At 41.5% G+C, this 22749-nt stretch overlaps 1 protein-coding gene and 1 pseudogene across 1 annotated transcript in view; one reads left to right on the top strand and one right to left on the bottom strand.

The window, feature by feature from the left end:
* The window catches only part of Zswim5 (zinc finger SWIM-type containing 5), a 111704-nt gene that overhangs the window by 22326 nt on the left and 66629 nt on the right, over window positions 1–22749 (bottom strand). Inside the window, exons 2-5 of the mRNA NM_001029912.2 lie at window positions 15599–15955; window positions 7954–8102; window positions 4120–4270; window positions 1005–1184 (exon numbers count right to left, since the gene is read on the bottom strand). Of these exons, the coding sequence (NP_001025083.1) occupies window positions 1005–1184; window positions 4120–4270; window positions 7954–8102; window positions 15599–15955 (837 nt within the window). The remainder of the gene's footprint in view (window positions 1–1004; window positions 1185–4119; window positions 4271–7953; window positions 8103–15598; window positions 15956–22749) is intronic.
* On the top strand, window positions 20265–20994 carry Gm12998 (predicted gene 12998; annotated as a pseudogene).

Below are 22749 nucleotides of genomic sequence, written 5' to 3'. Positions count from 1 at the left end.
CTGAAGCCCTCTTCTGGTGTGTCTGAAGACAGCTATAGTGTACTTATGTATAATAATAAATAAATATTAAAAAAAAAAAGAACAATGGTTAACATCAAATGGCCTGAGTTAGAAAGAAAAACATGGGTGTGAATGCTTGTTACCAACATCTGTAGAAATCTGTAGAACCGTGAGCTCAGAAGGCAGAGGATATAGTATTACTGTAGTAGATTTGCCTTACAATGGGGCAGGGGTCTTGGTAATAACTTGGGAGGATGTACTTGTACTGTATAAAAATTTGAGGAAAACAGAGGAAGAAGCTAGATAAGAAAGGATTTGGTCAGTTCACTACTTGTGAGATCCCCCTGCTTGCCTCCACCTCCAGGATGATTGGAATGCAGGATGGTGACACAGCATCTGGCCTTAATTAAGACACTTAAAAAAAAAATTCATTGTTAGAGCATTCATTGGTGTTTTGTTTGCCTGATGTATGTTTGTGTGAGGGTGTTGGAACCCTTGGAATTGGAGTTACAGACAGTTGTGAGCTGTCATGTGGGTGCTGGGAACTGAACTCCAGTCCTCTGGAAGAGCAGCCAGTGCTCTTAACTGCTGAGCCATCTCTCTAGCCCTGTCAGGACACTTTTTACAAATTTTGTTTTGTTTTTGGTAGGCTTCTGTCTTTCCTTCTAAAGTAGATTTTCTAAGCTATGCAAACCAACCGAAGCTGAAGCCTGGACCTATTGGACACAGAGAACCTGAAGATCAGAGAGGAATCTCACAGAGGGCTCTAGAACTTCATGCTGGGCACTGAGGATGCCCTTGATGTGGAAAAGGACAGCATCCTCAATGTCAGACAAATGTTTACACTTACCTGAGACTTAGCATCTTGAGACGAATTAAAAGAAAAGCTTTTCCTATTTAAGATAATAATTTTGACAGAAAAAAAAAGTCTACCAGGCCACCACTATCCTGGTACTTTATCATCCTATCTTTTGAACTTCTAAACACAAAGGTCCTTGGCTCACCTGGGCTGTGGCTGGCACTCTGGGAGAGCGCATTGGTAATGTTGGGCAGCTCATGCCCATAGTTTCCATCCTCCAGGGGACAGATATCCAGGTCGCTCCACTTCTGCAGTTGCTGGAGCCAACAAGATTTTTCTTCTAGTTTGCAGTGTGGATTTAAAATTATGCACACCCATAAAGCCCCTAAAAACCAGAACAGTCCACATTCTTAGTGTCTGTGAATAACACCCAGGCCTTTGCTTCAATCTTCAGCACCCAAATAATCCCAATGCCCCCCCTAAAAAACCAAATAACAAACCCATCATCTTCCTCCTCTCTCATACTTGTGAAGCATAAACACACACACACAAATACATACATACATACATACATACATATTATATATAAATATGAATATAATTGCTAAGATTTTCAGAACTGACCGAGGAACTAAAACTTGTGAACCTGTGAGCCAGATGAATCTTCAGTGTCTGTCAGACAGTGTGGGCACAGCAATGCGAAAGCAACCTGCTAACAGGTGAGTTAGATCCTGCTTTTGTCTCTAGAAGCTGTCTAGTAGACATAAATAAACAAGCACAATGCTATGTGAATGTAAGTGTTAAATCAAGGTGTGTTTAGGTATAGGACGGGGAGATGGTTCTGTGGTTAAAGTGCTTGCCTTCCAAATATAGAGACATGAGTTCAGATCTCTAGGGTCCACATAAAAGCTCAGGCAGTAGCACATGCCTGAGATCCAAGCATTGTCATAGTGAGACTGGCGATGGAGACAGCTTGTATGGTCAGCTAGACTGGCCTGTGTGACAGTTCCAGGCCAATGAGAGACCCTACCTCAAATAAGTGGAAGGTACCTAAGGACCAACAGGTGGTCCTCTGACCTCTGCATGTGTGCTGTATATACTTGTGCACATGCACACACACACATACACATAAGACATATTCAGGATATAATAGCACACAAAAAGGCACTTAACATTAGTGCCTTCAGGGTTGGAAAGGGAAGTATTCAGAAAAATTTCCTATTTTGGCAAATCAGATTTTTGTAAAAGATTTATTTATTTTATTTTATGTATTTGAGTACACTGTAGCTGTCTTCAGACACATCAGAAGAGGGCATCAGATCCCCATTACAGATGGTTGTAAGCCACCATGTGGTTAGTGGAAATTAAACTCAGAAGCTCTGGAAGAGCAGCCAGTGCTCTTAACCACAAAGCCATCTCTCCATCCCCTGCTAATTAGATGTTTGATCTCTAAGACCCTCAATTATTAAACTAAGAACATGAAACTACCTGTTTTATTGGAATAGTAGTACTGCACGAGATACAACTTTTGAAGGATCTAGTCTAATACATTATTGCTGAACAAATCTTAGTATTTCTTTAAAAAAAAAAAAAGATTTACTCTGACTTGGATTTTAGAACTGCTAATCAAAGTTTGCAATGCCTTAAACACTGCTTCTTCCAGCTGTGGTGGAACATCACATAATCCAAAGAACAAATGAAAACAATTCCTTTGACCTCTTCTCAAGACCTACTATGTGGCTGTGCCAGATACTTTCTCAGTCTCCAGTTAGCAGTAAGTAGAAATGTAGTGATTTTCCCCAAGTAAGGTCTTACTAAATTACACTGTGCAGGCTAGCTGGCCTTGAACTTGCCGTCCCCTAGACTGAGTGTTCCAAACGCTGGGACTACAGCTATGACACCCGTGATATGATGCTTCTTAATCAAGGGTGAGGACTTCACAGCATTTTCCTAAAGGCTGTTTTATTATTTATTTATATATACGTGTCTGTGTATGTGTCTGTGTCTGTATATGTGCTTGGGCCTGAGCTAAGAGGCATCCCTGTGGAGCTGGAGTTCTAAGTAGTTGTGAACTGCCTGGCGTGGGCGCTGGAAATGAACTTGGGTAATCTGCAAGAACAACACATGTTCTTAACCCCTGAGCTCTATGTCTCCGGCACCAGACTTCTTTTCTTTTCTCTTTCCTTCCTTCTTTCTTCCTTCCTTCCTTTTTCTTCCTTCCTTTTCTTTTTTTTTCTTTTTCTTTTTTCTTTTGGTTTTTCGAGACAGGGTTTCTCTGTGTAGCTCTGGCTGTCCTGGAACTCACTTTGTAGACCAGGCTGGCCTCGAACTCAGAAATCCTCCTGCCTCTGCCTCCTGAGTGCTGGGATTAAAGGTGTGCACCACCACTGCCCAGCAGATTTCACATCCTCTAAAGTGTAATGGTATATTTGTTCTCTAATGGAAATGTCTTAAAGGCCATACAACCTCAATTTCAAGATACCAACTGAAGGTGAAAGTTTACTTGTATTGGCTCAACTCTTCTTTATTTAAAATTATATTTGTTTACTTCTGTGCTTTTGTACTTTTGAGACAAGATTTCACTGTACAGTTTTGGTGGACCTGGATCTCTCTGTGTAGACCAGGCTGGCCTTAAACTACATAGACCAGTCTGCTTCTGCCTCTCCAGTACTGAGACTGAAGGTGTGCCACCATGCCTGTCATCAGTACAGAAACAAAGTACAGTAGACGGCTAAAGCTTAAGCACTGGAACCCCCTCATACCTGAGTGGTCTGGCGAGGTACAAGACCAGAGAGGAGACCAGAGAGCACAACATGAGTGAGGCCAAGGTTGCTTTTTGTTTTGTTTCAATGTAGCCCAAGTGGCCTGGAACTAAGTAACCGAGGATGATACTGAATTCCTGTTTTTCCTTCCTCTACCTTCCAAGTGCTGAGATCACAGGTGTGTGCCAGCACACCTGGTTTTATGCAGTGCTGGGGATTGAACCCTGGGCCTTACACATGCTAAGGAAGTATTCTACCAGATGGGCCACATCACCAGACCCTGGGGCTAAGGACTTAAAGAGCTAGGGTAATGCCATGCAACTGAAGCCAAGTGAAGAGGTTTTCTTTCAGCAAGGTAACGTGATTTAGAATTCTCAGCAGGAAGGCTCACTGCTGCAGAAGCAATGAAGTGAGATTAGGAAACTTCTGTAGAATCTAAAATGTTTCACCAGCCAGAATTAGCAAGACCCACACAAACACTGACGGCAAATGTTCATTAACATATGTGTTAGAGGGCAAAGTGACAGGATATGGGACTTGTAAGGGATAGAGACTCACCTAGCTCATCCCAGAGCTGCCTGCACTTGTCTGTCATGCTTGTTCCTTGCTGCCTCCAGAGTGTGAGGCGTGGATCAGCCATAAATTGCTCAGTGATAAGTGTCAGCATCCTGGCTCCATTAGAATCTCTCATTCGAAGCATCTCTCGAACCTGAAGTACAAGGAGGAGCAAGTGATTGGTGACTGCACAATGTAGAAAAGGAGAAGGTGAAGGACAGAGAACAGATTGAGGAGATGATGTGCTTGCATAGTACATTTAAGAGACAGAAAGACTCTCAACTCTGTAAGTGAAATTCCTACATATATCAAGAAAGCCTGTTATATATAATGAAATACCTCTTTAAGCACACTAGGATAGCTGGAATAAAAGGACAGTAACAGTATTGGTCTGGATGTAAAGAAATAAGAACCCATATACTACTGGTGGGACTTTTGAATGAGGCAGCAACCTTGGAAAATAATCTATGTAGAACTTATATAAGAATTTTAATATCAACTTTTTTTTAAGAGTAGCTAAAAGGTGAAAGCAAGCTAAGTGTTTACTAACAGACAAAGGATAAATAAAATGGAATATTAGTTAATGGTAAAGATGAACCTTTAAAACATCAGGCTAAGGGGCCTAGCAAACACAGAAGTGGATGCTCACAGTCAGCTGTTGGATGGATCACAGGGCCCCCAATGGAGGAGCTAGAGAAAGTACCCAAGGATCTGCAATCCTATAGGTGGAACAACAATATGAACTAACCAGTACCCCGGAGCTCATGTCTCTAGCTGCATATGAATCAGAAGATGGCCTAGTCGGCCATCAGTGGAAAGAGAGGCCCATTGGTCATGCAAACTTTATATGCCTCAGTACAGGGGAACGCCAGGGCCAAGAAGTGGGAGTGGGTGGGGGAGCGTGTGGGGAACTTTTGGTATAGCATTGGAAATGTAAATGAAATAAATACCCAATAAAAAAAATTAAAACAAACAAACAAAAACCCCAGTAATTTCTCCATGAGGTAAAGAAAAAAAAATGATGTGTAAAGAAAAATAAAAAGAATCACAAATGATTAAAAAAAACCCAAAACAAACAAACAAACAAACAAAAAGCATCAGGCTAAGAAGTGAAAGACGTCTGTCACAAAAGACACGCACACATGCATGCATGCACGCACATATTTTTTTAAAGATTTTATTTATTATTATACATAAGTACACTGTAGCTGTCTTCAGACACTCCAGAAGAGGGCGTCAGATCTCATTACAGGTGGTTGTGAGCCACCATGTGGTTGCTGGGATTTGAACTCTGGACCTTCAGAAGAGCAGTCAGTGCTCTTACCCATTGAGCCATCTCGCCAGCCCCATATTTTTATTATTTGAAATTCCAGAACAGGGAAACTTATAGAGACAGACAGTAGATTAGAGGTTACTGAGAGCTGGTGGTGGGTAGATGGCCATGAGGGACAAGAGAGTGTTAGTGTGGAGATGAGGCTGCTCTCTGCTCCACTTACTCTGTTGAATCAAGCATAGTCTTTAGGCTGGACCTTGCCCAGACTAACTCTGTTTTATAAAACAACAGTTTGGCCCATATTGACTGCAAATGCTGATGCAGAAGAGCTCCACATCTTGTCTGTATAAGTGAATAACGACCATGTGCTCACCACTAACCAGGGGTGCTTGCTGATCAACAACTCATTCATGCAAAATATGACCACCATGAACTTAACAAATCGGGAACACATGAATTGCAGCAAAACCATGTCAAAAAATCAGTCTTGTGAATTTACTGAACTCACCAGACCAACAGATGATGAAATTTCCTTATCTGGGTCATATAAAAGAAGGGACATTTAATAATGGGGTGCAGGGACACCTGCCAGCTCATCAGCAGACCAGCTGACACAAAACCATCAGCAGGTGAATGAACTCCTGACTCTCCGGGGCTTCAGCCCAGCACGACCCCTCTGCTTGATGGTGTCTGTTGGGACTACTGCTCTTCCAATCCCACTCTTCATCTTGAACCAGCTCTGTACTTGGAACATTGTCTGTATCTCAGAACAGTTCTGTGACTGTGACCTCATGTCAACATCTTCATGTATGTGTATATGCACACATGCATGTCTGTGTGGAAGATAGAGGATGACCTTCAGTGTTGCTCCTCAGGTACACTTCATCTTTTGTTCATCTCTCACTAGCCTGGAACTCTCTAAGTAGGCTAAGCCCACTAAGCAATGAACTGCGGAGACCCAGCATTCTACCTCCCATTCTACCGCACTGCAGCTGATTGACTGCAGGTGCAGTCACCACCGGACCCTCTCTCCCTCCCCTGCTTATTTTATTATTTTTATCTCACTTCTTTGAGTGACTCTCTTTGCATGCACCTGCTCTGCTCTTGACTTCAGAGACGGCTCACTGACCTCTGTAGCTCAATCTTTTTGTAGCAAAAAAAAAAAAAAAAGTTAAATTATTTGCTTTTCTGTATCTGTACATACATACACACACTATACACACATACATACATTACACACATCCATCCATACATCCACACACATACATACACAGGTAAATAAATATAAGATATAAAGATATTCTGCTCTCAAGCCTGGTGACTGAGTTAATCCTTTGGAAGCCAGGAAAAGGGAAAAACAGAACTATTCCATATGGTTATGCTCTGAGCACAACACTAATGTCATGTCATAAGTTATGCCCCCAAATAAGCTTTAAATTAAGAAACCCTGTGACTACAGCGTGAGGTCAGCACTAGTTGGTAAATCAAGACCAACAAAAGTGACATCACTTGGGGCTCGAGAGATGGCTGTGAGGTTAAGAGCACTGACTGCTCTTCCACAGGTCCTGAGATCAAGTCCGAGCAACCACATGGTGGCTCACAACCATCTGTAATGGGATCCGATGCCCTCTTCTGGTGTGTCTGAAGACAGAGACAGTGTACTCATATAAAATAAAATAAATAAACCTTTTTAAAAAGTGACATCACCTGTGATTTATTGTTTTGTTTTAATAAATTTGCTGTTGTGGAAAGACAAACATCTCAGTTTGTTTCTGAAGCAGCTCATTTATGTCTGACAGGTAAGGGATGAACTTTCTTTCCAAGATGCTAATTGTGGCGATAACTCTATACGAAGTATCTGTGAATATACCAACCCCATGCTAGCAAGTGTTCTGCCACTGACCTGTATCTCCAGCCAATGTTGTACTGGTTATATGGGTAAACCATATGTATTATATTATATTATATCTCAGTAAAGGTGTTAATGGAAAGAGAGAGAAAAACAAACGACAAAAACCAATCCAGCCTGCCTGGCATGGGCACCTCTAGTTTCAAAATAGTCTCTCCTGGAGCACTGTTGGAACTCTAGTCTCTGACGCTTCATCAGGCAGCTTTTGAGTCATAGTAGAGAGAAGATGGTTCCTTGCTAAAGTTCCCCAGCACTGTGGGCTCATTTAGAGAACAGAGGAAAGAGAGACCACCAGAGGGAGGGAGGGAGGGAGGGCGGGCTCCATGGAATAACCTGATTTCGAGGCTGGGCTTATCCTCTCCTGCTAGAGTTTAAGTACCCAGTGCAGCTAGGTAAAGTAAGCTAGGTACACCAGAAAGCATAAGTGTAGTGCACACAGTTCATCTATCATTTGGAAAAAAGGAAAGAGTGAGTGAGGGAGGGAGGGAGGGAGGGAAGGAAGGGGTAGGAAGGAGGGAGGGAGGGAAGGAAGGAGAGAAGGAAGGAGGGAGGGACAGAGGAAGGGAAGGAAGGAAGGAAGGAAGGAAGGAAGGAAGGAAGGAAGGAAGCCAGCAAGCAGGCAAGCAGTCATGCAGGCTTGCTTTTTACGTCTTACCTTGGCAAACATTGAGTTGAGCTGCTTCCCAGAGCCATAGTAACCCCCCTGGGAGAGAAAGAGCTTCACTTGTTCTTTCACTTGTTCTTCATCCAAGTGCCAACAGTTCTCATCATCGATGCTGGCCCCAGCTGTGGGGTCAGGGGCGCCTGTGAGGAACAGGAACACTGAGCACATAGATGTAGATAGTCAGTGCTTTGCCACTGTGTGGCACTTGAGAAATGTAATGTGTATGCTAGATTTACATTCACAGAAGTCACAGTTCTAGCCCTCTAAGGTCTATAACTACTGAGAAGCCTGCAATGAAACACACATATTGTGATGGGCAGTGGTGGCGCACGCCTTTAGTCCCAGCACTCGGAAGGCAGAGGCAGGTGGATCTCTGAGTTTGAGGCCAGTCTGGTTTATAGATTGAGTTCCAGGATAGTCAAGTCTACACAGAGACCCTGACTCAAAAATCAACAAACATATACATGTGCTACTGTTAAATATACATTTGGCATCTGTTCTACATTCCACGGCATACAACTTTTTTTTTTAAATTTCAATTTATGTGCATGGGTGTTTTGCCTACATGCATGTCTGTGCATCACATGTGTGCAGTGCCCACAGAGGCCAGATTGGGTATCAAACCCTCTGGGACTAGGGTTACACCTGGTTGTTAGCTGCCATAGGAGTTCTGGAAATCAAACCCAAGTTTGAGCAATAAGTATTCTTAAGGGCTGAGCCTACCTCCAGGCATGATACACAACTTTAAAGTCCTTGTAGTTTTCTAAGTGGTGTCTTTCTGTGTGATAATGAGTTGGGGATAACAGTTGAGAGAAGGGCTGGAGAGATGGCTCAGCGGTTAGGAGCACTGACTGCTCTTCCAGAGGTCCTGAGTTCAATTCCCAGTGACCACATGGTGGCTCACAAGCATCTACAACAGGGTCTGATGCCCTCTTTTGGTGTACCTGAAGAGAGCAATGGTAAACTTATATACACTAAAATAAGTAAATCTTTAAAAACAAAAACAGTTGAAAGAAGCTAGACAGCTTCAGAATTGGCTCTGCTCACCCAGGGAGAGAGTTGAGACATTTAGTCCCATATGTCAACCTCTAATGACAAAAAAGAAAAAGGAGTATTGAAGGCTAAGCTATTCAATGGCTAGTGATTTTAATCAATTATTATCTATTATCTTAGTCAGGATTTCTATTCATGACCAAGAAGCAAGTTGGGGAGGAAAAGATCTATTCAGCTTACATTTCCACATTGCTGTTCAGCACTAAAGGAAGTCAGGACTTCAAGCAGGTCAAGAAACAGGAACTGATGCAGAGGCCATGGAGGGTGTTACTTACTGGCTTGTTTCTACTGGCTTGCTCAGCTTGCCTTTTTTTTTGTTTTTGTTTTTTGCTTTTTTCGAGACAGGGTTTCTCTGTATAGCCCTGTCTGTCCTGGAACTCACTTTGTAGACCACGCTGGCCTCGAACTCAGAAATCCGTCTGCCTCTGCCTCCTGAGTGCTGGGATTAAAGGCATGTGCCACCACGCCCGGCTCTTAGCTTGTTTTCTTATAGGACCCAAGACTACCATCCCAGGGATAGCACCACCCACAATGGGCTAGTGCCACCCCGCTTGATCACTAATTGAGAAAATGCCTAACAGCTGGATCTCATGGAGGCATTTCCTCAAGGGAGGCTTCTTTCTCTGTGATAACTCCAGCTTGTGTCAAGTTGACACACAAAATCAGCCAGTACATCTATATAATGACACTTCCAATAACAAACCAAACTAAACCCAATAACAGAATGTGTAGAGCTTCCAGAGAGTAGAGCATGGGGGAGGGTTCCCAAGAGCAGCACACCTGGAGAAAGTATGGAAGCATGGCCTCTTGTAGCATATGCTTTGCCCTATATAGTTTTCAGTTGTACCTTCGGTAATATTGTAATGAACATACAAATGTAAGTAAAATGTTTTCTTGATTCTGTGACCTATCCCTGCAAGTTCACTGAACATCAGGAGACAAGTGTGAGAACCTTGATTTATGGTCAGTTGGTCTGCCAGCTACTTAAAGGCGAAAGCAACCTGAGGCACGAGGTTGGCATCTGAAGTAGTGCAGAAGAGGGGCAGACTGAGCCTTCAACATGTAGGTGTTACCCCATCTTAAGGTAGTTGGTATCAAAAATGAATTATATTAGAGGACATGTTGGTGTCTGCTGTGGAATTGGTTGGCTGATAAGCAGAAAAAGAATCCCTAAAGAGTTGGTGATAGAGGCCTTCAAGCCTGTAGTCTGAGGTTATGATGGGGAAACTGACTTTGTTTCTCCTCTGTATCTTCAAGACACAGGAGGAAAAATCATAACATTTCCTTTCTAGTAATGTGATATTTATTACTTTGCTTTGTCCTCTGTGAAGTTCAAATCTCTATTAACATATATTATTATTATTAGGTTTTTTTTGAGACAGTGTTTCTCTGTGTAGCCTTGGCTGTCCTGGAACTCACTTTGTAGCCCAGGCTGGCCTCAAACTCAGAAATTCTATTGCCTCTGCCTCCCAAGTGCCGGGATTAAAGGCGTGTGCCACCACTGCCCAGCCATACATATATTATTTTCAAAACCAAAAAAATCTTCTTACATTAAAGTGTATTTTTAGCTAGGTATGGTAATGTAAGCCCCTGAAAGCATGAGAGTAGCCAGGCCCACCCTACCAAAAAAGAAGAAGAAGAAGAAGAAGAAGAAGAAGAAGAAGAAGGAGGAGGAGGAGGAGGAGGAGGAGGAGGAGGAGGAGGAGGAGGAGGAGGAGGAGGAGGAGGAGGAGGAGGAGGGAGAAGGAGAAGGGAGAAGGAGAAGGGAGAAGGAGAAGGGAGAAGGAGAAGGGAGAAGGAGAAGGGAGAAGAAGGGAGAAGAAGAAGGGAGAAGAAGAAGAAATAATCCAAGATCAGGCCACAAAATCCCGCTAATCCCCGAGCTTGCCCAAAGGTCAGACTACATAATCCCTCCAATCCCAAGCTACTTTGGAAAGCTCTACCCTGCACGAAACCCTGTGAAAAGTCTGCCTTCTGCTCAGTTCTCTGCTGCTTCTTGCCTGTCCAAGAAGAGGCAGCCATCTGCTTGTGCTTTTCCCTTCCAGTAAATCTCTTGTGTGAGGTTTGCTGGGTGGTGTTCCTTTGTGGTATTCCTTGGCTGCCAACTACCAGAATACCTTTCCTCTCTTAGCTGTAACACTTACAATGGTGGTACATATGCATACATATACCCCAGCACCCAGGAGGAAGAAGCAGAAGGGTCTGGAGTTCAAATCCATTGATTATACAGTGAATTTAAAGACATCTTAACAAATAAATACGTTGCATTGTATTTTACCATAGAACTCTTTCATAAAGTACAACAGAGTTGTATTTGTGGTAACATGATTTTATCCAAGTTATCCTTCATATCTGGGCTAACCTCAGCAAAACCACCTAAAACCCAGCTGGAGTTATTCACTCAGACATTTCCCTGAAAGTCTGTGAGCTCCTTGCTCACATTTCAATCTCTAGCTAAATGTGGGTGAGTCATTTATTAGCCCAGTGCTGGTGACTGTGAAGACAATTACTGCGGACATGCTTTTGGAGTGCTTTGGAACAGATTTGGTAGCTCGGCCGAGAAGGAACTGAGATCAATTAGGTTACGCCGAGGACTGGGTTTCGAGGTACAAGGACCGAGGAAAGAGTAACAGAAGTGGAGGGAAGCAGAAGGCAGGGGCAGCTGGACCAATTATCAGCCTAGGTGATTCAATTAGAAAATGAAAAAACAGAATTAGGAACCTGCCTAAGAAGAGAGCTGGTCTTAATCAACTGGGCTGAAAGTATGGACTGATATTGTCTCTCAGAATTTGAGGAGGCTTGAAGAAAGGTAGAAAACTATAGAACACTCTGAATCCTCCTGGTCACAGCAGTTGTGCAAGAAATTAGGCCCATTAAAAATATCTAGTGTGGTTTTACAGAATGGACTGCTAGGATAGGGCTAGGTCACTGCAAAGAAAAGAAGAGAGTAAGTTGACATTTAGGCAAGATACAATAGAAAATCGGTGTGACTGTTAGGACTATTAATCATCTGAAAAAAGCATGAAATGGTAAGAGACCCCACAGAAGGTGTGTGTGTGTGTGTGTGTGTGTGTGTGTGTGTGTGTACTTGTGCACATGCAAGTGGGAGAAGTGGGTCCTGTTTCTGTGTGTATAAGACATGGTCTTCCTATGTTGACAAGGCTCGCCTCACTAGCCTCAATTCCATGATGTAGACAAGGTTGGTTTGAACTCTGGATCCTCCTTCCTTGGCCTCTCAAGACTTACATATGTGTAGCATCATGCTCAGAACCATGCATTATTTCATGAGATATTTTATTTGTTTTAAAAAAAGACTTATTTATGTAGATGGGTGTTTTGTCAGCATGTATGTCTTCATATCAGAAGAAGTTTGTGTGAATAACTCCAGTTATAAGGGACTATAGTTATAGATGATAGTGAGCTGCCATGTGGGTTCTGGGAACTGAACTGGGTCCTTTGGAAGAGCAACCAGTGCTCTTAACCACTGATTATCACCAAACCCAATAATTTCGTTTATTAAGCAAACATTTAGTCAGATGCCGTGCATCTAAGCCCAGCAACTTGTGAGGCTTGGGGAGGAGGGTCTCTTTGTTCAAGAGTTCTGTCTGGAGCAATATAATGAGATCTTATTTCATAAACAAAACAGAAAAGAGTAAGCCAATAGTTAGTATTTACCAAGAGCTTAATATGTAGCAACATTTATATCAAATATTTAATACTTAGGGATAAACAAAACTGATGCAGTCCTTGTCCTCTTGGAGACTTTGGACTAATTGGAGAGAGAGGATAAACAAATAATCATATGCATATTTTTCTGTCATGCTGCTTCCTCAGGTTTACACACACACATACACACACAAACTTTCCTCAGGTTTACACACACACAAACACACACACACTTTCCTCAGGTTTACACTTCCTCAGGTTTACACACACACATACACACACACACTTTTATGTGGAAAGGCCATAATAAGCTTAAAAAATTGACACTGGAGGAGTGAATGGGAGGTTGCCAGGCACAGAGAGGGGAAATTTTTTTGTATTTTTTTTTAATTTTTAAAATTTTGTGTATTTTTTGTTCAAAGAGAACATGAAGTCATAAACTACATTGTAGTTAATTAAATACAACTGTAATGGAAGAAGAAAAGAAGACATTCTCTCAAAGAAATACATAAAAATGTAGGTAACAGCTAGTTTGTGCAATGTTTTATAGATCAAAGAATGTGGACTTCTTCCTAATAGTAATAGAGGCCAATGTAGGATTTTAAATAAGAAATGGCGTGGCTGGGCAGTGCTGAAGCATGCCTTTGATTCCAGAATTCTGGAGGCAGAGGCAGGCGAATCCGTGAGTTAGAGACCAGCAGTTTGGTCTACAGAGTGAGTTCTAGGACTACGTAGTGACACCATATCTCAAAAACAAACAAACAAAACAAAAGCATAAACAAAATAAATGGTGTGATAATATCTATAGTTATATGTGGTGGTTTGAATATGCTTGGCCTAGGGAGTGGCACTATTGGGAGGTGTGGCCTTGGAGGAAGTATGTCACTTTGGAGGTGGGCTTTGACAGACGCCTCCTCCTACCAGCCTGGTAATCCGTCTTCTCTTGGTTACCTTCAGAACAAGATGTAGAACTCTTAGCTCCTCTAGCAGCATGCCTGCCTGGATGCTTCCATGCTTCCTGCCTTGATGATAGCATACTGAACTTCTGAACCTGTCAGCCAGCCCCAATTAAATGGTGTCCCTTATAAGAGTTGCCTTGGTCATGGTGTCTGTTCTCAGCAAATGGAAACCCTACTAGGACAGTCATAGAAAAATCACTTGGGATGGCTCTGTGGAGGAGGGAATAAAGGGGAACAACATGGCAATCTAGGCGAAAGACTTTGCAGTGGAATGCATATAGAAAGGAAAGATGTTAGAGGTGACTACAGGTGTGTGTCAGTGTCTAGAACACGGTGCTGACTGCTGGAGGATGAATGAGCAGAAGAATAAGCAAGCTTGAGGAACTTAACGCTAAACAGTGTGCAGCTCAGTGGTAGAACACTTGCCTAACATATGAAAGCGCTCATTCCAGCCCTGGCACTGCCCAAGATTAAAAAGGTAAAAGAATATAAATTCATATTTGGATTTATTGATCTTGGGATGTCTCTGTGGTATAAAAACCAGGTGGATATAAAATGCTCTTAAGAGCTGACTGGAAAAATGAATCTGTATATCATGATAAATGGATAACATCTGAAATCAAGGGTGTAGCTGAAATATACAGATCTATGAGATCACAGAAACTGAGGGGGAAACAATTAATAAGAAATGTCCACATTGCAAAGTCAGACAGAGCAGGGGAAATATTTAGGAGTAAGTGAGCAGAACTATTTCAGCTAGGTAAGCAATCCCTGGAGTTTACAAAATGGCTTCCTTAGCTGTCCACTAACTCTCAGTTCACACCTATTGATTTAAATTTAAATTACATTGAATTAAATTGTTCTTATATAAGTTTGTTGTTTGACTATTTTAACCTTCTCAAAAAAAAAAGAATGAGGAGGAGGAGCCTGACTTTCTGGTAACAAGTCAAAGTAAATGACACTTTAGTGTGATGTGGGACCTTCCCCAGGGTGACAGGAGAAGATAAAATGGAAGGGGTACCTTTCATAAATAGTTATTAATCAAGCCACAGATGAAGCACACAATTAGTTAAATAATAAATATCACACCATCTCTTATTCAAAATCCTCTAATGGTCTACTATTACTATTAGGGTAAATCCACTCTAAGCCATTTCAGGAACTGGCTTTTTCTCATGAGGCTACATAGTGACAGTCCCAAGGGAGCTTTGCCGGCTGAGGAACCAGCTCCCCATGTCCTGTTCCCTGAGCAGGGCTCATGTAGCTTAAGTTGCCAATGGACTTGCTGAGAATGACCTGAGTTCTTGATCCTTTTGCTTCCAGGTCCCTAGGACTGGCCACTAGGTGGCCACTGTATCATGTCCATTGTTCTTAAACATCTTTTTGAACTATAAAAGTAGCATATACTGACTATAGAAAGAATACCAAAGCATTAAAAAACCAAAACCAAAACCAAAACCAAAACCAAAACCAAAACCAAAACCAAAACCAAAACCAAAACCAAAACCAAAACCAAAACAAAACAAAAACCCACCAGCCACAGTTTACTGCTATTAATGACTGGGCCAGGGTGGCACATGCCCTTAATCCCAGCATTTGGGAGGCAGAAGCAAGTGGATCTCTATGAGTTTGAGGCCAGCCTGGTCTATAGAGCAAGTTCCAGGACAGCCAGGGCTACACAGAGAAATCCTGTCTCAAGCCCTATGCATGCCCCCCAACCCTCCCCCCAAAGAAAGAAAGAAAGAAAGAAAGAAAGAAAGAAAGAAAGAAAGAAAGAAAGAAAAGAATTATTTACAGATGTTTGGACAAAATTAATTGAATAAGGTTAAATTATTACAAGAGTAGAAAAATTCCAACCTCTTAAAATACAACACAGAAGAAGGGGGAAAAGGTATTGCTTTTAATAGTAGATATGAAAAAGCTAATTTTTCTAAGTCAAGAAAACGTTAAACAATTACCATTCACTTGGTTGATTTCTGAGTTGGAGGACAGAATCTCATCTGCCAGCTTTTGTGCAGTAGGAAGAACTTCAGTGTGGTGTGCTGTGATTAAATACTGAATAAACTTCTGTAGCTGGTCCCTGTTCATCTGGAAAAGGGTTTCTGAGATAGGAAGACGAAGTTTGACCTGGTCTGGTTTCCGGATCCGGTAGAGAGAGAGTGCTACCACGTGAGCACAGTAGAATATGTCCTTATTCCCACAGCCGCAGCTCACAGACGTGATTTTGCATCGATCAAAGCTGATGGCAACCTTGTAAGTCACTGCTGGCTCAGAAGCCATGGCTGGTTCCGTGACTGTGCCACTCAGATGGAAGCCTAAAGAAACAGAGAAAAACATCCTGCTTAGAGAGTCTCTGGGGGTTAGTCAATGCACAATTCATCCAGCATCTTCTACACAGGTAGTGAGATCTGCCTGGATGACAACAAGCTCTGTGAGGGAGACTTACGAACTGTCCTGAAGGAATACACAGTCTAGAAACACAAGAATTCTTTATCTTGGAATGAATCTCTTGGACTTTAAAAACTTTTTATATACTTTTGTACGTATTTTTCTGGAAGGATATAGTTTTCATTGCAGTCTCAACTGTTTAATAAGTAAATCTTAAATGTTAGGAATAATTCTTGTAGTAGATTTTTTACTTAAAATGGTGATAAAAACAAGTTCACAACAACACTAGTATAATCTAGAATCCTGTGAGTACTATAGATGAGAGAGAAAAAGAATTCAACGAGGGAGAACAGAGAGAAGAGTAAGTATGTTTAAGAACATGTCATCCTTAAACACAGAATTCCAAAATGGCGGCCATATGGAACAACCAAAAAGCAAGAAACCCAAGATAGAGAAAACTTCATACAAGGGTACTATATAGTACTCTATTTACAAGGCCCACAACACCAATAGCTGTGGAATACACAAAGAATGCTTAATTTATTTTTTGAAAAAAGGTGTTGTGAAGTCTGGGGTGTTTCTAACTCACTATGGAGTCAAGGATGACCTTGGAACCCTGATCCTCATGCTTCCACCTCTGAGTCACATGGGACTACAGTGTGTGCCACTCACTACCCCCCAGGCTCAAGCTTGTGCACCAAGCACTCTAGCTATCAGCTCAGCTATCTCTTCAGTTGGAATACGGTGTTCTCTAACAAAAGAAGTAACAGAAACACCAAACACTGCTCAAAACTCATGGGGAAGGCCAACTGCTTTACAAAGTTTTCTAGGCAGCTTTGTGATGATTCTTCCCTCACATTTAACTCAATGGCACACACCTGCAAACTTCAAATTAAAAAAACCTTAAGATATCACAAAACCATCTTATTTACTGAGTACTCTAATGCCCAAGGACTTGTATGACTTTTAAGGGTTAACTTAGTTAACTTAAAGGGTTAAGCTTTTTTTTGGGGGGGGGGGGAGTTGAGACAGGGTTTCTCTGTGTAGCCCTGGCTGTCCTGGAACTCACTCTGTAGACCAGGCTGGCCTCGAACTCAGAAATCTGCCTGTCTCTGCCTCCCAAGTGCTGGGATTAAAGGCGTGCGCCACCACTGCCCAGCGGGGTTAAGCTTTACAATAGCCTCTCTTACCAGCTGCAGAGCTTGAAGGATGCTGGGTAGATTGAGGACAGGCAGTTAACAAGTACATGTACTATCTACTCCATAGAGGTTCCAGTAGGCCATAAAGAACAACGTGCTTATTTCTAGTCTATTTTAACAGGCCTGTCTTTTTGGTGCAAAGTAATCAGGAATGGTGGACTTGCAGAGATTTGTTTCTTAAAGAGAATACATATATAGACTGCTGCTCTTGTTTTATCTCATTCACATCATATACAAGTTTAAAACAATTTTGAAGAGAAGCAGAGGCAAGTGGATCTTCGTGAGTTCAAGGCCAGCCTGGTCTACATAGAAAGTTCCAGGATAGCCAGGCAATAGAGACAAGACACTGTCTCAAACAAAACAAAACAAAACAAAACAAAACAAAACAAAACCCTACAACCAATTTTAAGAACCTCTCAAATACTCTAATATTGAGTGGACCCTGAAAAAAGCACCACATACTTCCGAGGAGCTCTTGCTTAGCTCATGAGTAGTATATTTATCCTCAAACCACAAAGCAAGCTTTGACATGAAAAGGAATTGCTTTATTTCACATTTCTATTCCAACCTGTGATTTAGACCCCTTCTCTACCCAGCTCTTCCTTGCTTAAAAATACAAAAATAAAAATCATACCATAGCCCCTTCTCCATTACATATCATGATGGCTCTGATATCTCAACTTCTAGGAAAATCACTGGCCTTTTATAGATTCATGCATGCTATGAGCTCCTTCCAGGATACCATCTTGTAAACCTGTTATACTTTCTTTTTGTTTTTGTTTTTTTGTTTTGTTTTTTGTGTGTTTTTTTTTTTTTTTTTTTTTTTTTTTTGGTTTTTCGAGACAGGGTTTCTCTGTATAGTCTTAGCTGTCCTGGAACTCACTTTGTAGACCAGGCTGGCCTCGAACTCAGAAATCCGCCTGTCTCTGCCTCCCAAGTGCTGGGATCAAAGGCATGCGCCACCACCGTCCAGCCTGTTATACTTTCTTTACCTTCAACATGCACCAAATATCACTTGGGCAAGAATCAACAAATGAGTCAAACCCACAGTGGTGGCACATGACTGTGACTGCAGCACTTGGGACTCAGATAAGAAAGACTATGAGTTTGGGGCTAGCTTGGATTATATAGACATTGAAAGATTTTGTCTCAAAAACAAAAACTAAAAACCATGAAAATGTCCTCACAGGGCAGGAACAGTGTTTGGAAGAAGTACTTGCTAGAATGTGCTGTGCTCAAATATGCACCAAACACTCTTTGCTACAAACCCATGCATGAGCCGGATGTAGTGACATACACACATCTATAATCCCAGGGCTCCTGCTTGGGATCAAAGGCGTGCACCGCCACCGCCTGAAAGGATTTATCCAAGAATATGTCTGTTGGGTGCTCTGATCTAGTGCATGTAGATGAGTGAGGTTACTGCTGGTACCTGCTGGGATTGGCTCCAGGCCATCTTCCAGCAGAGGCAGTTGGATCTCTGAGTTTGAGGCCAGCCTGATCTACAAAGCGAGCTCCAGGACAGCCAGGGCTACACAGAGAAACCCTGTTTCAAAAACCCCCAAAATCAAAACTATGCATAACAGGTGTTGTTCTCCTGCTTATTATACTGACTGGCAGTACAAACACACTAGAAATGGCCTGAGAATTTCCCTCAACAATGTTCTCATCATTAAATAAGCTGGGGAGTCCAGAAACAGACTGAACTCAACGTTGAAGTAAATAGAAAATACTAAGGATGATTTCCCATTTGGATATATAAATACATGATAGGATGGAATAGGATAGGGTGGAGTAATAGATACTCTTGTGTGTATGTGATGAAACTTCTCTTTTCTAAATAAGGAAATCCTATAGTCTATACTGCTTAGCTCCAATGTCACTTCACATTACACCACCTGGTACCTCAAGTTGTTGAATCATTAAATGAAAAAGCTTTAGCATTTATGCCTGTGGAGTTTATATTCTAGTTTACAAGAAAAATTTTGTCCAGAATCAAATAAAGATCTAAGAAATAATCATTTCATTGATTGCCCAGAACAGTTATGTAATTTTCATGATTATAGCCATGAGAACAAAATCTTAAACGACCATAATTTCTGAAATATCTTAGACTTTAAAAATTAGAAAAGAAAAGATTTATACTGATTCTTTCAAGTCAGTGTACAGTCAATTGCTTAGTAACCGTGTGTGTGTGTGTGTGTGAGAGAGAGAGAGAGAGAGAGAGAGAGAGAGAGAGAGAGAGAGAGAGAGAGAGAGAGTGCACAATGGCTCTTTTTGTCATTTCCACATTATCTTGTATTTCTGGTACCTAATACCAAAACTAGCACAGAAAAAATATACAAATACTTGCTGAACGCAACAGTTTTGAATCTTTTAGTGTCTCATCACTGATCACAGGACAGTGCAATACGTTTTGCGATCTCTTTTGAGTCCTTCAGACTTGCTCTTACTACACAGCACGCAAACCTTCCAGGCTTACTGACTGATTCTTCGCCACAGTGGGTTTTCTCCATTTTCTTCGCCTTTGCCTTTCTATGTGACATTCCCTGTACAAACATGATCTTCCCCGCCCTCCTCACTCTGAGTTCTCAGCTTGCATGATATTTACTCAAACAAGCCTTCCCTTATGTCTTTGGACACTTAGCTAAGGACTTCTTTAGAATTCTCATTTTTCTTCACTTTTATCTTTATTTGAACAAATGACTACCAGAGTAATTAATAGTTTCATATTTGTCTTTTCCCTTTAGATTGTGAACTCCATGTGGCCTATTATAAGGGTTAATAAGTATCTGTTTATAGATGAATGAGTAAGTGAACACTAAGTTGAATCTTTATATAACTCACAGAGGATTAAGTGTGTTTATAAAATTCCTGATTTTATGATTAAAATATATCAGCAAATTAAACAATTTTACTGGGATGGAGAACAAAGTAACAAGAAATTGTATAGAAAGTTAACTGACAGTCTCTTCCTGCTTCAGTGCAGCTGCTGTTGGAGCTGCAGAAGCTAAGGAGATGACATCTACCAGCCCTTTTGGATGCTCTCCCAAGAGCACGTCTTAAACATCAAGATGCAATTCTTCAGAGCCAGTGATAGTCCTATCCTGAATGTGGCCTGGTTGTAAGTGCCTAGGTTATCAATGTAGGATGTGAATGGAAAATTTTCAGCAATGACAAAGCAACAAAAGACTCATCTCCAGCTGGAGATTCTCAGACTCTTTAAGTGATGGACATCCGTCTGTCCTGACTGGAAAGAGTACAGGCGCTGCAAGTTCTGATGAATTTGGCAATTCCCAGAATCAGAACGGGAGAACAATGAGTAGCTCTAAACAAAAAGTAACAAATGTACTCAAGGAATCACTATACAGCATACAGAGGCAACCTTTCTTGAAATACAGTGGATGGAACACTTTATTTAAGCAACTATGAGAAGAGCTAAGGCTACTGTGTCTGTGTATTGCCTGTAGATAAGAAGGGGTCTGACCTAGAAAATTAAAGAAATATGTTCTGTAACACTTTTATATGAAAGAAACTGGCCAGTGGTTTAAATGAAGAAAGCTTTAGAAGCCAGAGTGAATCTTACTAAAACCGAGGACTTGCCTCACTTCCAGGTTCTGCTGCACCCTTTGTCTTGCTATGCAAGTGCAGATGCCTACAATACACAAAGCCTGCAAGGCTGTGGAATGGAACTTGGTTCTGAAAGAAGCCCCATTTCTTTGGCATCAGCAGATATTTATATGACTTTGCAGCTAGCAGCCAAAAAGAAGGCCCCCCCCCTCAAAGACTTTGATACCTCATTGGACAAACTGCCCACTCTTAAATATATATAAAAGCTTTGCCTATTATACACAGCCCTGGGTGAACATCAGCAACGAAAAAAGGAGATGGAGAACATCCCAAGGCTAAGAGCTATTCCTTAGTATTCTGTGTGCGTGAACATATATGTGTGTGTGTGATATATCTAGTGGCTTGAAATTCCTATTGAGTTTGTTTTTTCTGTAGTGATTTAGAGGCTGCAATTTATGAGATATCTGACATTATATAATTCTCAAATAAAACATTTTTAAAACAGAATTTATATAGAATAATATCAATATAACAAGAGTCTTTCCTATAATTTATATTCAAATTTTAAATGGACTGCTGTTAGCTTCAACTGGTTTCTATAACATTTAACTAATATTTTTGAGACAGAATCTTTCTTCAGACTAGCTTTGAGTTCAGACCAATCCTCCTGCCTCAATCTTTTGCTTGTTAGGACTTCAGGCATGTACCACAACATCCGACTGTTTTTAAAACCACACACAGAACACGAGGGCTGGCAGGATGGCTCAGTCAGTGAAAGTCTTTGCTGCACAAGCTTCACTATCTGCGTCCATTCCTCAGATCCCACACTGGAAGGAGAGAACCAACTAACTCCTGAGGCAGTCTTCTGCCCTTCACAGGGTGCACTTCCACATTCTCTCTCTCACTCAATAATTTATTTATAGTATTACTGCTGTTGTTTGAGACAGGGTCTCGCTATATAGCTCTAGCTGTCTTATAACTCACTATATAGACCAAGTTAGCCTCAAATTCACAAACCATCTACCTCTTCCTCCCACCTGCTGGGATTAAAGGTGTACACCACCACCATACTTTGCTCAATAATTAAAAAAAAAAAAAAAACACATGGAGGAACGGTAGCACACACCTTTAATCATTTAGGGGGCAGAGGCAGATCTCTGTGAGTTTGAGGCCAGCCTGATCTCCACAGCAAGTTCCAGGATAGCCAGGGCTACACAGAAGCCCTATCTCACAATAAAAAAAAAAACCCAAAACCAAATAAAAACACAAGCTATTTTATTAGCTAACATTTAGTGCTTACTACATGCTAGACAGTATATTCTAAGTGTTTCCCATATGTTAACTAGTTAGGTCCTCAGAACAATGAAATGTCTGCTCTTTTTCCTTGCAGTAAGAAACTGAAGCTCGGGGAATAAAGGAACTCATTCAACATCGTACTTGAGCTAGAGCACAGGCAGGCAGTCTGGCTCCACAACCTGTACTGTTAACCACAGTGTAGTGAGAATGACACCATTGCATCTAAAGCATGTATCCAAAACTTTATAAAAGTAATTAGCAAGCATAATTCTACAAAGACGGGCTTCTGCATTAATGACAGACAAGTCAGTAAACTCTGACATCTGCCTGGTTTCCTGGGCAACTATTTGATGCAGCACTCTCACTGGAGGAATAAAGATGGGCTCGTGAACTACAAGACAGTCTCACCACCGCACATGAATCATCTGTGTGGAGTTCTAAAAGAGCACTTCTCAGCACAGCCCTCTGACACCATTCAAAGGCCTTTGTGTTTCTAAGTGTAAGAAAAGCTCCAGCAAAGCCAGGCAATTAAAACCACTTTGCTCACTGCTCTTTTGATTCCCCAAGGCCTCTAGGCAGGTGCTAATACACGAAAACGAGTGTCATTTCAGCCAACAGCAAGAAAAAGGACTGCTGTGATTTACTAATAGATTAAT

The sequence above is a fragment of the Mus musculus genome, chromosome 4 (genome assembly GCF_000001635.26).
Source record: "Mus musculus strain C57BL/6J chromosome 4, GRCm38.p6 C57BL/6J".
Lineage (NCBI taxonomy): Eukaryota > Metazoa > Chordata > Mammalia > Rodentia > Muridae > Mus > Mus musculus.
Note: the sequence above shows the minus strand (reverse complement) of the source record. Positions and strands in the feature narration are given on the sequence as shown.